The sequence below is a fragment of the Pristis pectinata genome, chromosome 1 (assembly GCF_009764475.1).
Source record: "Pristis pectinata isolate sPriPec2 chromosome 1, sPriPec2.1.pri, whole genome shotgun sequence".
In the NCBI taxonomy this organism is placed as follows: Eukaryota; Metazoa; Chordata; class Chondrichthyes; order Rhinopristiformes; family Pristidae; genus Pristis; species Pristis pectinata.
The window spans coordinates 67313473-67329979 of NC_067405.1; the positions used below are offsets into that span (position 1 = coordinate 67313473).

Sequence of the window (16507 nt, forward strand, 5' to 3'; positions counted from 1 at the left end):
GGTTGGAGGGTTTACAGGCAAATATAGGAGGAAAACTAAGTCAGTCCAATACATGCAGGATAAGTCTAACTTGCATTGATTTTAATGCAAGGAGTGTACTAGTAAGGCAGATGAACTGGGAACGTTGATTAGCAGATGGGAATGGGAGTACAATATTTGATGCTTTCACAGAGACATGGTTGAAAGGAGGGCAGTACTGGAGCTCCATAATCCAAAGTGTAGAATCTTCAGGTGTACTGTGGGGGATGAAAAAGAGAAGTCCATTACTACAGCAAAATGGGAGGTTATTCTTGAAATTTCTTCAAGGCCATGGAGGTAGAAACAAAAAGGATGTAATCACTTTGCAGGCATGTATTACAGGTCTCCTGACAGTCAGCAGGAGGTAGAGGAATAGGTATGCAGGCAGATCACAGGAGGTGCAAGAATAATAGTGTTACATTAATAGGCAATTTCAACTTGCCCATTTTAGTGAGAAAGGCATGGTGGGGATGGGATTTTAAAAGTTGTGTCCAGGAGAAATTTTTATGCCAGTATACTGATAGTCCTGGACCTAATTTTTGGGAATGTAATCAGGCAAGTGATTGTAATCTTTTGGAGATATTGACCATAACTTAAGTTTCAAGGTAGTAATGGAAAAGGACAGGAAATTAAGGTCCTGAATTGGGGACAGACAGATTTCAATATCATATGACAAGACGTAGCAAAAATAGATTGGAAGTAGGTAAGTTTGCATCCAAGAAGTGGCAGTTATTTAAAAAAATGAAATAATGAGAGTTCAGTGCCAATGCGTTCCCATAAGAGCAAGGACAAATCCAAAGAACCTTGGATTTTAAAGGACATCAAGGTTGGATAAAGAAAACAAAAGGAAGTATATGTCAGAGAGAGCTGAGGCCCAACAAGAATGTAGAAAGTATACAGGGTAATTAAAGAAATTGGGAGGGCAATGGGGGCACAAAGTCATGAGCAGACAAAATTAAGGAAAATCAAGGCATTTTGTAAACATTTTAAGAGCAAGAAGGTACCCAGGGAAATAGCAGGGCCCATTACAGACATGGGCAAGCTATACATGGAGCCAGAATATTTAGACAAAGTCTTAAATTAATACTTGTCATCTCTATTCACAAAGGAGAAGGACATTGTAGTTCGAGAATTCAGGAGGGGGAAAACGGTGAAATTCTAGAACAAGTTATCATTAAAAAGGCAGAATTAGGTGTCATAATGGGTCTAAAGGGAGTAAGTCCCCAAGGCTGCATGAAATGTAAATCAGTGTGCTTTAGGGATCAAGGGAGGATATTGCTTTGGCTCCGACAGATTTTTACATCTTCACTGGCCACATGACTGGAGGACAGCAAACCTGGTACCCTTGTACAAGGAGGACAGCAGGGATAAGCCAGGAAAGTGTAGAGGAGATGTTGCCTGGCTTTGGGCATTTCAGTTCTGAGAGGAGACTGCATTTGTGTATCTTGGAGTAGAGGAAACTAAAGGGGGCTCGATTTAAGTGTATGAAATTATGAGGGGCATAGGTAGAGTAAATAGTGAGAAGCTTTTCCCCATAGCAGACGTGTCTAAGACTAGAGAGTATAGGTTTAAGGGTAAGGAGGTTTATAGCAGATTGAAAGATTTTTTTCCCCCCTAGAGTGTGGTTAGAATCTGGAATGCAGCACCTGAAGGGTTGATGGAGACAGAAACTCTCATAATACTTAAGAAATACCAAGACAAGTACTTGAATTGCCCAGACTTAGAAGGCTCTGGGCCAGGTGCTGGAAAATGGGATTAGTGTAGTTGGCCACTTGACTGTCAGTCTGGACATGGTGGTCCAAAGGGCCTGTTTCTGTGCTGTATGACTGACCCTAAGAGAGATCACTGCCACAGATCCTCATTCTTCACTGCTTTTGGTCCCACATATAATTATTTTCCAACTCCTGCTGTCTCACAGCTTTCAAGGCCATATCACTCCATCTCATTATCGTTGCTGTATTCTGAATGAGTTGAACTGATGCTCCAGAGACCTTGTACCTTCTACCTTCCACCCTGCATTCATAAGCTCATCCAAAACTTCTATCCTGTCTTGCAGCAGGGTCTTGTCATCCTGGTCTTGTTGACCAATGATAATTCCTAAAACAACCAGTGACTTACTTCTAAAATATCTCTAACTTTGTCTAGCCCCATAACTGCCTCTAAACTCTTTCACATAATCGGTGTTGTGAAGGACAGGTGGATCATGCCTTTGCTCATGAAAACTTGGAGGAGCGTTAACTTCAGCCACCGGTCTTTTTGCAAACTCTTGTCCCATAGTTGATGGTTATGTCTCTCTGTCTGTCTTGTCCTTGTGATCTGGAGATAACCTCCTTAAATCTATCCCTTTCCCATCTCATTTATAACCTCTTTCTTTGAACGTACATTAATGACCAGTTTGTGTCCATGAAGCACATCGCCATTTTTTCCTCAAATAAATAGGATCAATGGTTCACCATGCTAAACATTCTTAATACTGTTCCAAGTGAGCATGCACCTCACTGAATAAAACTCTGCCATGATGTGACACTGGTTGGCAACATGAGACAGCTCCATTGATGGACAGTCACTGTGTGAAGGGAAGAATGATCATGTTGGGTTGGTGAGTAACAGTCATTGCTAGGATGGGATGGGGAAAAACAGGTTTACTGTTTATCTAGCAGCTACTATACAATGAACTACCGTCAGCCTGTTAGGATATGTGTACTGCCACATACAATACGAGTGGATGAAATAGTTCAGAATGACTGCTTAATTCAGTGGTGTATTTACCTAGACATTGGATTGGGAAAGGAACATTCCAGGTACTAGAGATGGAAGTTGGACTATGGGACTTAAACTAAGCAAAATTTCTGGCTTAGGGTCACAAATATACATGGGTGATATGGGGTTGTCTGGTAGTGAACACTACTCCATTTGTTTGCTTGATTGTGTCTTCTCTTTTCAGTTTCACCAAGGCTTCTCAGAAAAGCAGGACATGCCAGAATCAAACGAGTGAGCCTAACTCCCACGCCAGGAACCGACACTGACACAAACCTTCCTTCCTTACAGACTGAGCTATGGAGCTGGGGACGAGGTAAAGAGGGCCAGCTGGGTCATGGAGATGTGCTTCCCAGGTATTACAAATCTCAAAGCTCTCCATTCTTGATGCATCCCGAAAACAACACATTCAGCTTTCTGCCAAATACAATGATGGCTCAGTTTAATGAAGGAGAAATGTACAGTATATTTTAGTTTGCTGATGATGTCAAGAAAGGTGTCACAGGAAGTTGGGGAGACTCAAAGCTGCAAGGAACATTTAATGGAGTGGGAAAACTGTGGCAGAGAGAGTTCATCTAGAGAAATGCAAGGATATCCAGTTTGGACCCAAAAAAGTATTTCCTAAATGGTCAGAAATCACAGAAACTCACAGACAGAAAGAGGCCATTTGACCCTTTTTGGTTCAAAGCAAGATAAATTCAGTTTGTGCCACTCCCCTCCCATTTCCCCATAGCCAGTCCAGATCCTAAACATTTTGTGCATTACCAGTGTATTCTCATGTTGCTTTTGGTCAGTTGTCTTCATTCAACAGAAGCAAATATTTATGACTCAGAAAGAGGCCATTCAGCCCATTGCAGTGTGCCAGTCAAGAAAGAATTACTCAGTATCATCCCACTTTCTATCACTGTGTCTGTAAAATTGCAGGCCTTAGCATTCCAGGCACATTTTAAAATATGACAGACATTTCTGTGTCTTGCCATCCTTTCAGACAGCGACTTCCAAACCCCTACTACCCTCCAGATGAAAATATTTTCCTCATATCCTCTCTAGTTCTTACCCAACCAGTGACTCCTGGGTTTTGACCCCTCTGCTCATGGAAATTGTTTTTCTAATTATTGTAGGTCTCTCGTAATTTTATACATCTCAACCAAGTCCCCCAGAGTCGCTGTTGCACCAAAGAATATGATCCTAGCTTATCCCATTCTTCCTCATAGCTATAATTTTCCAGTCCTGACACTTCCTCAATTCCAACCCTCTTCAGTGTAATCACGTTTTTGTTGTAATATGGTGACTAGAGATGGATGCAGTATTCAAGCTGTGGTTCAACTATAGTCGTGTTCAGTTCTAGCATAATCTCCCTAGCTCTTATATTCTGTCTTCCAATTAATGATGCCTTTTTAATCAACTTCTTGACCCATCCTGTTGTATCTGTTGGTATATATCTCAAAGCCCCTCTGTTCCTCCATACTTCTCATTACCCTCCCATTTGTTACTATGTATCCCCTTGCCATGTTGCACTTCCCAAAATGCATAACCTCACCCTTCCCTGGATTAAATTCCATTTTCCAGTTACCACCCCACCCCAATTGACTGGATCATTTATTTCTTCCTACAATCTAAAGATTTCCTCGTGGTCAATAGCATAGCCAGTTTTTAACTTGCAGATTTCCTTATCAGGTCTTCTACATTTGGGTCTAAATTATTAACATGTATATTAGGAAAAAGGAAAAGGTCTGGCATCAATGAATAAAGTCCAGCAGCACTCTACCCGCATCCCCTAGCCGGTTATAAAATCTGTGATTGCCCTGTCTGAGATCAGTTCACACAACTCTGATCAGGGATTAGACTGCATTGAGTGGAACCTTCAGTCACTGTGACTTGAGAACCAATCTGGGTCACTGATTAATAGGATTACAATGTTGAACGATATGAACACTGCTCACTCATTTGCTGAAACAAAATTCTAATACTGTCTCTAGGCTTCAACCCTTGTGCATCAAGAGTCTGAATAATAAAGAAGTAGTCCAAATAGTTGCTGGAGCATATCATTCACTGGCCTTAACTGCCAGGTCACAGGTAAGACCCAAATTTGTGCTCGTTTTTCACAATTCATGTTCCATATACAGGAGAGCCAGGAAGACTCTTGAATGTTCTGGAGATCACAAATGCAAATTGAAACAAAAATTTCACCTCCCTTTTGTGCACAAGTTCCGCACAGCATGGAATGCATGAAAGGGAACACACAATCAAAGTTTTAGGAGTGATGGGACAGAGGGGCATACCCAATGGTATGGTAAGATTTTGCTTTTCTTCCATTGTTTCAAGAGTACAGATCTCAATGGCCTCCTTCTCGAAAACTATTCTGTAATATCCCATATGTACTAGTACAAACATATTAGATAAAACTAATGTATCTGTTGACTCCAAATTTCTTCCCCCAGGTCTATTCATGGGGCAGTAACACCTTTGGACAACTTGGTCATGCAGAGTCACCAACTGTGATCCCTCGCCTTGCCAAGGTACAGGGTGCCTAACTTTTATACAGTTTTAAACAAACTATTAGTTATTAAGTTATGCATAGAAGCTACTGACAAAGATGAACCAGATAAAGCATCTCCTTCCTACTTTGAGGATTGTCTGGTCCGATGCACGATATACAAGTTACAGAGACCACAAGAGACCCCTAAATGAGCACTGGACAGTTTTGAAATAGTTGACTTTAATCGATGCTGGACAAGGGAAAGGGATATCAGACAGGGTTTTATTTTCTCCTCACTGGAAAGTTCATGTACAGATGTTGGGTGAGGAGGATCAGATTTTACTGCTGCTGTCACCCAGAAATGAACAAGCTTCTAACACTGATCATCTTGTTCACAGAGGATTAACGGCTGATAGCCATGGAACTTCACCCAACAAAATCAAATTCTTAAGGAAAAACAGGAGGACAATATATTTTTGTTGCTGTGCTATTCTGGGAAGTCAAAGAGTGGTTTAAGGGCTCAACCCAAATAAGTAGCCAGGGGAAGATTTTTATCCCAGAATATGATGAGACTTGAGGAGATTAGTGAGGCAGGAAGCATTAAGGTGCATTAATTGATTAGGAGTTTAACCGAGTACCCGTTTTCAACAGCTAAATCATTGCAAAAAACTATTTGCATTGACAATCTGCATGGGTTGCGGAAAGATCTTTGACCTGGTTGGTTTTCAACTTTCCAAAAGAAAACAAACCTCATGAAAAGCTAATGTTAAATTTAAACCTGTGGGTAGGTTTTGCGAATGTCCCAATGTTTCTAGAGACTTTTTCAGTCCTTTGGATCGCAAGTATGAACGCCAAGTGAGCTTGAGGGTCAGCTAGTTGTGAGTTCAAATCCAACTCAGGAGATTTTGGCAATGGGACAGTACTCACACATGAAACAAGGATGACAAGTTACCTTCTCTAAAGGAAGATAGTGAACCAGTTATGTTTTTAATGAAAGTTCAACATCTGTTGCTGGTAGTAGCCTTTATATTTTTCAGACTGAATTCAAATGTAAGCTCCCATTTAATGGATTATCAGCCATGTGATGTATGAACTGGTTTGCTGGATTTAATGATGCTAGTTGAGGAATTTGGGTAGAATTTCTTTTATAAGTGCCCACATGGGAGGGCAGGCTGGTCCTTGGTTTAACACCATATCTGATAAACAGCCTCTCTGAGAGTGCAGCATTTCCTCAGTAGTGCACCAAAAGGGTTTAGAGTTCAGTCCCAATTCCAAAGTAAGAAGCTTGAACATACCAGTCTCCTAACTCAATATACAAGAGAAAAAGATGGGCATGTTCATAGTTTCAGTTGTCCAAACCTCATGACGGCAATTTTCATCCTTCAATTGCCAAATGATCCAAAACAATGCAGCCTACATCCTGCCACTTATCAGCCTTGTAATAATCTCATCTTCCAACTGCAAGTCCTTAGTTTTCAATGCCTAGGCCCATCTAGACATTTCTTAAATGCTGTCATTGATTCTGCTTCCACCACTCTCTCAGCCAATGCATTCCAGGTACTCACCACTTCCATCAGGTCCCCTCTAAACCTCTTACTCCTCCTCCTAAATTTATGTCCTCTAGTTTCATTCACCTCTGAGAAGGGGAGAAGATTCTTGCAGTCTACCCTATCTATACCCTTCATAATTTCACTCACCAAGCTGTTGATAACTTTCCAAAACTCCATTGGGAATGCTGAGTGGCTACTTCTTTTCTCCCTTGCCTTTCGCCTTGGATGCTTTACCAGTTTAAAGAAATTATCTTTGCGGCTCACGGAACTGGACATCTACATCAGCTTCAGGAGGAAGAAAGCATTAAATAGGTTTACAGGAGGTGATGCTACTGAGGAACATTTATTGTCTGGATACAGAAATCATACAGCCATTTTGAAAGAATTAAACAGACTTTGATTATTGATTACGGAATAACTCAAGGCACCCGACATCACAAATGCATTTCTGGTGCAGCTCCCTGAAGGCACGTGCGTGTGGGATGTGGCGGCAGGACAGGGACATACACTCTTTTTGACTGATGGGGAATTCTTCCAGCCCAACGTCTACTACAGTGGACAGCAGGTGGTGCATGACACCAGGAACACTGATCACAGTCCGACCTACACCAAACAACCTGTGCTTCTGTCATCCTGTAGTAAGGCAAGTGAAGCTAATTATGTTATTTATTATTCAATGAGATTAGAAGTAGTGAACCTCAAATATTAGTCCAAAGAAAGTCATGCTGATAGAGCATAAATCTTAAAACAAATTTTAAGTTACTGGAATGGAAAGGATTTGTATTTACATCGCATCTTTCACAACTGCATCCCAATCATTGAAGTACTTTTTGAATGTACTTCAATGTTGGAATCATTGGAGCCAGTTTGCATACAGAAAGTTCCCATAAACTCCTGTAGAGTAATAATCTCATAATCTGTTTTAGTGATGTTGATTGAGGGGTTAACATTGCCCAAGACATTGAGGAAAATTCCACTTCTTTTCAAAACAATGCCATGGGATCTTCATGTCCTCCAGAGCTGGCAGTTGGGTCTTTGTGCCCCATGTAGAAAAAGGCCTGTCCGGTCTGTTCTTGCTTAGTCCTGCACTGGGAAGGTCAGCTAGATGTGTGTGTTCTGGTCACGTGTGAGTGGGCTGTATTAAGTTGGGAAAACTCAACATTCATTTGAAGCCAGGCTAGAAATTTGACTGGGACAATTGGAAACTGGAGAGAGCGAGTGCAACAGAGGGCTGGGTGGAACGCAGTCCACCACTACAGGCCAAATTCTGTTCCCATCCTTTAATTTTACAAATTCCCAGTTACATCATTTTCCTGTAAATTACATACTTTACTTGAATGCTTTTACTCAAAAACTAAGAAGTGAGAGAATATCAGTTATAAATGAAGATTTTAAAGTAAAAATCTCAAGGAACTTTTTCTATAAAAGCTAATATACCATTGCAAAGTCAAAGTAATTTACCAGGGAAGACGATTGACACATAGCTAGAGGAACTCAGTAAAATTACTGAAAGGTGTATGATCATGAGGATTAGTAATGGGTTCTTCAAGTTATCTTAATATGGATAAGAAAATGACAGCGCAGAGCAAAGTAGGCTTCGTGTCTAAAGAAAAAGAAGCTCATGCATGAACTAGTTGAGAAGAATAAAGTGAAACTAAAGTAGACCATTTTTCTTAGGTTTATAGTAAAGGAACAATCAAAGGAACAAACAAACCTAAGAAACCCCTCATTTCAACTACAGGAGAGCTCATTTCAGTTAAATGGCATCCAACCAAGATGGAATAGAATAGAGGATTAACAGGTAAAAGGGTTAATGGAGACCTTCTTATAGACGATAGCCATTGATTGGATATATTCCCATTAGGCAAGGAAAGTCATTCAAAGTTAATGTGCTCCAAATGACAAAAGATGAACATTGTTATAATGAAACAGAACAAAATTTAAGTAGTGTCAGGATAATTCAGTGGCAAAGCAAACTGAAATAGCTGAAAGCAAACTGAAGGGCAAAAAGCATAAATAGATGAGCATAAATTGTGAAAGATTAATGAAAGATGGAAAGAAGTTGATTAGGAATCTTAATGGGGATTTTCTTCGGTTAGAGAAAAGAATGCTACCAATGTCATGAAAAGAAGTGTTTGCAGAGAAACTAGCACAAAATAGGAGATACTAGAAAGGATGGCAGGGCAATGGGGGGGGAGAAAAAACATCCAGGGTAAATGGTTTGCATCCTAGTTGGAAGGAATCCTAAAGGTGGAAAATTGTAGAGAGGTTAGTCACATCTGGTATCCTGTTTAGATTGTGGCAATTATCCTTAAAGGATTGGAGAGTCTCTGATGTTCCAACAGAAAAATAGGGGATAAATCTAGCGATTCAAAGCCTAGGCAGCCCTGTATCGTTGATGGAGAAACTTTGAGACAATAATCTGGGACAAAATATTAATGCTTGGAAAAATTAGTTCATAATTGTTAAAGTACTCAGCTATTTTGAATGTTTTTTGATTAATTGGCAGAAAAGGTTGATGAAGATACCTTGGTCAGTGTATATAGACTTTCTTTCAAAAGCCATTTGACAAACATAAGGTTAATGGATTTGGGATTGAAGAAGCAGTAGCAGCCTTTTTATAACATTGATGGTCAGAAAGCAGTGCATAGTGGTGAACTATTCCCTCCTCCACCAAATGGAAGAAAGTCTCATGTTGTGCCACAAGTGTTGGTCATTATTGGGACCACTGCTCATTTTGATACATTATCTCCTATATGCCCAAGTCCAGGTTGGAAGCCAAGTCATAAACATTGAGAATTCAGGAGGGCTTTTACATCAGTGAAATGGGCAAAAGGTACATTGTCACAATCTCACACAACTGTTAAATAGGCACTGGTTTAATAACTACAGACATGGAGAGAAAGTAATGCAAAACCTTTAAGATGCTGATTAGGCCTCAGCTGAAGTAATGTGGATAACTTTCAGTACTGTATTTTAAGAACAATGTCAAAGTTTAGAAGAGAGTAGAGGAGATTTGCCACACCATGGATCAGCTAAATGGAGAGTTAGGGGACCAAAACAAAACCCGGATGGGTTGTCCTTGGAGCAGAGAAGCTGGGGGCCAGGAGAAGGGAGTGTTGATACAAAGCACATAGTAAGTAATGAAAAAAATTATATAGTGAAAGATCACTAACCAGATTTAAAGGCAATTAGCAAAATAACCAAAGTCAACACAACAAACTTCTGGAGTACAAAGTTATGATCTGGACAACAATACCTAAAGGAAGGATTTAAGCAGCTCCAAAGAGAAAGATGTGAAAGGGGAAAAATTGTAGAGTACAGGGAAAAAGCAAGTGAAACTAATTGGAGAGCTTTTCAGGGGAGCTCTCATAGCAGAATTAGCCCAAAACCAATAGGCCAAAACAACCTTTCTCTATGCTGTATTATTAAATAGGGTCAAGAAATGATGTCTTTACGTACTCTCAACATGGAAGCTGACACCCACTCTCAAGTGTTTATTGCTTGAAACATTTCCTTCCTTTCCTCCAAGTCTGTATCCTAATTCATTTTGTGCTCCTTAGTTATTTAAACATTAATGTTCTACACTGTATCATTGATTGAGTCACTCTGATCATAGGTTAAATAAAAATAGCTGCTGAAAGATTATGACCAGCTGGTTTGGTAATGTTTTCAGGAAAAATACACATAAAAAGCAAATAAGCATGCTTACTTCTGACCTTGATTGCTTCTCTGCAGTTCAGCATGATGTGTCTGTGCAACAACAGCTGCAGCCACTTTTGGCAATTATGGGCCTTTTATTGGCCATTAGTGGACCAAGTCATAGCTTTAATCTTATTGGTGGTGGGAGAATGGAAGTATTTCAACACACACACACTGTATGAATCTCCTTTCAAAGTAGTTAGAACCATAGAACTATTTGGGCATTTTATAAGCTGTATCAGCTTTGGTTGCAGTAAAGCTTGTTTGTGTATGTGATTGGATTGATTACTGTCTCTGAGCATACTTTGAGCTGATCACCTACTGTGTTTTGAGGAAAGCGTTTTGAAACATTACCTTTTTTTTCACCTTTGGGGAACTAGTAGCGTTTCTATTTTCAGTTGGGTATGGTTGTCATGCTTTTGATTACCCCCCAAACCTTTACACTTCATGTAGAATTTTTGACTCCTACTTTTATTATACATTAAATTCTGGATCAAGATTTCTTATTTTCTGTTGCTGTTGAGTGCATTGCTTTTTTTTAATTTACTTTGGCTATTGTTAATTAGACCATAACTGAAAGAACAAAAGTGTTTCTCGATTAGTTGAAAAAGTATGGTACTGCTCATACGTTTAGATTACTGGAAATCTCCTGGTCTGTATCCTAAACAATTGGGTTACAATTTTAATCTACCAAACATGAAGTTTTGCTGCAGCTCATTTGTGGATATTTAAGATGTGGCTGTCTAATCACTTAGTTTTTATTCAATCTGTATAGCTAGAGGGGAAAAGTTAGTCTTTCTGATTGAGAGAAGTGAGATATTTTAAGTTGACCTTTTATTTTTAAGGTTCACCATGATGTAAGCTTATGACAAAATGATTACTGTTAAAATAAACCTTGCCTCGGAGGTTTGAGATTACAGATCAAATTAATAAAGAACAGGCAATTTTAAATTTCTCTCTCTTCCCAAAACTCTTATGGGTTTCTATTTACACAGCTGGTAAGGTATACTTGCTATGTAACTACACTGTATTACAATATTCAGGAGATTATGGCTAAATTAATGTAGTTACAGAATTCTGACCATGCAGTAGGTTAAAGGATTTTCATTGTGAAATTATTGGGAGTTATTTTTGTCAACAGGGTAATACTAACTAGGGAGTTGCTGTTTGTGTAGGATGGCGAGTGTGTGCTGTTCTGCATTACAGAACATTACTCCAAAGTGATAAGATTTTAAAAATCACTTAATTATTTTCTAGTATATGCCATGACTAATCATGTGGGAGGAGCAATTCATATTGTGCTTTACTGTTACATTTGCAACTTTCTCTCTGGTATCCTGATGCTGAAAGTTTTCTTTAGAAAGAAGTGAGGTGGCCCTTTTTCTTATCAATCAGCTGATATCTTCCCTAAAGCCATTGGTGATTTAAAGGAAACTAAGACCGTATCCTTGTGATCCATGTATAGAAATCAGTTTTGTTGGGGGTGGGGTGTCCAAAAGTAGGAAGTCTATTTCACTGAAGTAAAATGTGTTTGGGTGTTTGCTATTTCCCCTCACTTGATTAAACTGCACAGAGAAAATCACAGGGAATTCAAAGTTTAAACAGTCTGTAAGAATGAAGTGGAATTTGAAAAGGCAATAAAACCCCTTCTGGACTTTGGTTATCCCAACAATGGTGTTTGTAGGGTCTTGCTGTTTGCATAGTGGCACATAATATTATAACTGTCTGCAATGGGGAAAAAAAAACTCTTGTATTCAATGTGAAAGGCACTTTGTAAGCACTTTTCCTAGCTTAGTGCCCTGGGTGAAGGACAATAGTTTCTTTATCTCCTTGAGAACTGAATAAATCGTAGGGGTGTGTTTTTAGACTCATTTTCTAGCTCTGGCTGTGGTGTTGACAAATATTCTAAAGCCCTGCCCAGAGTCACTATTACTACTTTACTGTGATCTTGTTAACCTGTTCTTGTTGTTCTGCTGGGTTGGTGATAATGTCATGCTCTGATTTCAGCTTGGCTACATAAACAGTCTGTTTGCTGGGGGGCAGAGGTGCCTCGCTCTTGCAGACAGGAACATAATGGGCTATATCGCCAGCTTACATGAATTGGCTTCATCAGAGAGGAAGTTCCACTGTAAGCTAAATGATATGAAAAATCAGATTCTCAGACCTCTGCTGGGTTTAGGTATGGAAAACTATATTTTTTGTCTGCTTGTAGCTGACTGTTCATTCCATCACTTTGTACAGCAAAATAATAATCAGAAAATATTTGTGTGGTACTCATCCAAACTGGAAAAATTATCAATGACATGATTAGAGCTTGTATGTCCTCAATTATTATAGACAGAGCAGTGTGAACTGAGTAATGTTAGACTTTAAGACTGAATTGTTATATGATGGCAGACCTGTACTTGCAATATTACATAATGAAATGTTCCTACTGATATCACACATTGAGACCTGCACCCACCAGTGCTGTATCCCAGTAGGCCTGTACCACTAGTGTTGTAGTCTGGCATTACACTGTGACAGCTGTGTCCACTAGTACTGTACCCCAGTATTATACAGCACAAGCCAAAAAAGAAAATCATCCCTGTAACCCATAATGACTTGATACTATGTGAAGAAGCGGGGACATCATAGAGACTTGCCAGTACTCCTGCCTTAACTAACCAAAATCAAATTGCTGTTGGGTTTGGTGTTGAGGCTCCAGAAACATTTTGCAGATACCTGGTTCCAGGTAGGGTAATACCTTGAACGTAGCCAAAAGATGGAGTGAACCTGTATTTTGAGTGTCCTTAAGGAATTTATTAAAAAGAGAGAGATTGAGAATCTTTTAGTCTAACATAATAATTTGGACAGTGCTAGCCTCCTGGGAGCATTGTACTGCCTGGTGTCTTCTGGAATTGTAAGCCTATTCATCTGATTTATCACCAAGCTTTTGGGGACTGAAATAACATTGTAAGGCCACCCTTCAGTATGTAGGTGTGACAGTAGTTCTAACAACAACTGTGAAGTGTGCTGTGGATTGTGTGATGTGCTGAACATCTTGATTTATAATGCAGATTGTCAATAATACTGGTTTATTGACTTTTTTTCTTGCAGATAACTTGACTTCTGCTTTGGGTTCAACACTGAGCCAATTACTACAGGATGCTGCTAGCAAATTTAGCAAACTATGCTACCTGATTGGACAACACAGTTTCACCTTAAATAAGTTTCTTCACAGTTCAAAAGATGTCAAGACACTAGTCATGTTGGAACATTCAAAGGTCTTCCTGGACACTTTCAAAGAGCAAGTACACAACCCTGTTACTGTTAGTGGAGTAGTGCCAATGTTTGCAGGGGGTACAAATGAGCAAGGGTGTACTTAATATCTCATTGAAGGGAGCAATGGCACAAAGGTTTAACATGTTAACTTGGATGCTGGTACCTTGGCCCTTGATGTATTCCCACAGGCGAGAGAGATAATGGTATGATTGGAGCATTGAGGTGCATTACTACCAGTGGTGGAAGCTCCTATCCTGTTGCTAGTCCACAGTGATGCTGGTATGCAATGGCAGCAATACTCATGCCAGGCAGTCCCTCCACCCCAAGCTCTGGTCAATTCATTGCTGTAAGAGTGCTGGCAAAGGTTAGGGATTTGTGCCAGGTTTCCAATGCAGTAGGGAATGCAGGTGTTCACAGTGGGTTCCTGGTACAGCAGTGTACAGCCTGAAAGGAGGCCCCTTTAAAATATAAGGCAGTAGGCACGTGTGTTTGGACTGGGGGACAGTAACAAATCAACACTGTGGGATGCCAGTATTGAGGGAGTGAGGAATGCATTGTTTCCAAGCATCTTGTGATTAACTGTTTCTGGTCTCAAATTGGTCACATAGTGTATATGACTGGAGATGATGATTAGTACAGAATTCCTAGTTTGATTTTTTTTTTGCCCCTTTTGTGCTGGAGATCTCATTCTCTTGTCCATTGCTTTGTTACTGTGCTGGCTGTGACTGTTTTTTGTAAAACTAGTTTTCTGCTTGTTCCACTTCTTAAAGTGATGCCTATAAGTGGTCCAGACATGAGTCATCCTCCATTAGAACTTTTGGGATCCTTAACTGCGTGGAAAGGAGGGCTGAGCTGAACAGCTCTGTCTTTGCCTTATATCCTGTCAGCCCTATTTTCCTTTCTTGATGCAGTGATGCTGAAGCTGGTTGGCACCCTGTCCCCTCTCAGCTGTCTGTCTGAAGTCCATACAAGTTAGCTTCTCCCTCCATATTCAATGTTACTTTTACCAGATATTTTGGCTAACACTAGCAATAATGTAGCTTGACACATTGTTTGTGAAGGTATGTAAACCTTTGGTAGGCTCACTGATTTTGTACACTTTGGTTGTACCCATCTTTCACCCATTGGTCCTTGAGTCAGATTCTATCTCCTCTCCCCATGTCTGACTTCCTTCATAATTTGTCATCTTCCAAATTCGTGCCATCGTGTTTGAATCTTTCCAATTAATTTTCTTCCCAAGCCACTGCTCAGAAAGTGAGTCAAATCCACATGATGTCCCAACTGACTAAATGATCCTTTTTACCTTTCTCAACCTGACTGTAGTACCTTGGTTTGCAACACTGTTCACCTCCAATGTTTCTTTTATATAGACCAGGTGGATGGAAGCACAACCACCTTGTTCCATTACTTTATTTCAATTCCAGCTGAGGAATCCCCTGTGATTACCTCCCTCCCTGCTTCTGTATTGTTATCCCTGAAGTTGCCCCATGCATTGATGCTTGGCTTCCTATTCTGTTTGTAGCACTGAGTTTCATGTGCCTACTGATGATGCACAACTCTGTCCCTACCACACCTTTCACTTCCTCCACTCTTCCTGGACATTCTAACATCCAGTATTGGATGAACAGAAACTTAGTCCATTTTCTGAATATTTGGAAAGCACAGCCCACTGTCTTCAGTGCCAGGTTGGAACTCTGTCCTGGCCATGGAATCCTGTTAGACCCCAGCCTGAACTTCTGACGTTGTTTTCACATTGACCAAGACCAATCTGCCTCAACGTTGCCCATTGCCACTTCTATCTCTGCCCATCTTGTGCTGAAGTGCCCTTTCTTGCCATGGTTTTTAATTGGCCCTTATATGGGAAGACTGTCTGGTTACTAGTGGCTCTTCCTAAGCTGGGAAGAGGTAGAGATGTAGTCTTTGCGACTTCCGATTGTATTCCTAATCACTTTCTTTAAAACCCCATTTAGCATCCATTCTCCAAGGGATATGCCTTCAAAAATACCCTCTCTTACAGTTATTTGTATTCAATTTGATTTGCCATTCAAATGTTAAATCTCCAAGATTTTTCAGGTCAGACATTTTATTGCAGCCCTCTTGAGCTTTAATTGTACTGGCTTTTTTTAAACTCCCTTCTCCATTAGATGCAAGAGGTAGCTCTACTATATTGATGCATAATGTATTGCAATGCAGTTTGACTGCAGTACAGAGCTAATTCTGTATTAACCCATTCAACATCTCCAACTGCATTTTAATACATTATCTCTGCGAGGAAAAGACAAGCATGATACCAATTCAAAATATAAAATTCCTCTGCGGTTTACTTGGTCTCTGCTGAGTATGAGCATCTTGGATGAGCAGCATGTTGGGTGTTTCAATTGTCTCCCAGGTTCCTGGCCAGAGATGGGCACCTACTGAATTGCTTTCTGCATTTTTCAGAGTACATGTACCTTCTAGGATCCTTGTGAGTCTGTCAGATCTTGCTGACATTCTGGGTGCCAGTGCCTCAGTCCTGTCCTTGATGGGAGGTGTCCATTCACTTTTGTACCATTGGTTCTTATGACTGCGCTCTTCTGATTTCAGGTACTCCAGCTCTGTGGGGAACTTTGTGGTGGTTGGTGGTTTTCAAGCATTGGCTAAACCAACAGTGTAAGTATGGCTGAATCTTACCTCCCTAAAACCATATTATCCAGCAGCACATATCCCAGTAACCTTGTGTAAAGGATGCTGCTCCAAA

The 16507-nt window shown here is 40.2% G+C and overlaps 1 protein-coding gene across 5 annotated transcripts in view; it reads left to right on the plus strand.

Moving 5' to 3' along the window:
• als2b (alsin Rho guanine nucleotide exchange factor ALS2 b) overlaps positions 1 to 16507 on the plus strand; it is a 95379-nt gene that overhangs the window by 14572 nt on the left and 64300 nt on the right. For all 5 annotated transcript variants that reach the window (XM_052016193.1, XM_052016210.1, XM_052016201.1 and 2 more), the window contains 7 exons: positions 2963 to 3131; positions 4755 to 4851; positions 5217 to 5294; positions 7262 to 7447; positions 12514 to 12685; positions 13606 to 13795; positions 16354 to 16419. In XM_052016193.1, the coding sequence (XP_051872153.1) occupies positions 2963 to 3131; positions 4755 to 4851; positions 5217 to 5294; positions 7262 to 7447; positions 12514 to 12685; positions 13606 to 13795; positions 16354 to 16419 (958 nt within the window). The remainder of the gene's footprint in view (positions 1 to 2962; positions 3132 to 4754; positions 4852 to 5216; positions 5295 to 7261; positions 7448 to 12513; positions 12686 to 13605; positions 13796 to 16353; positions 16420 to 16507) is intronic.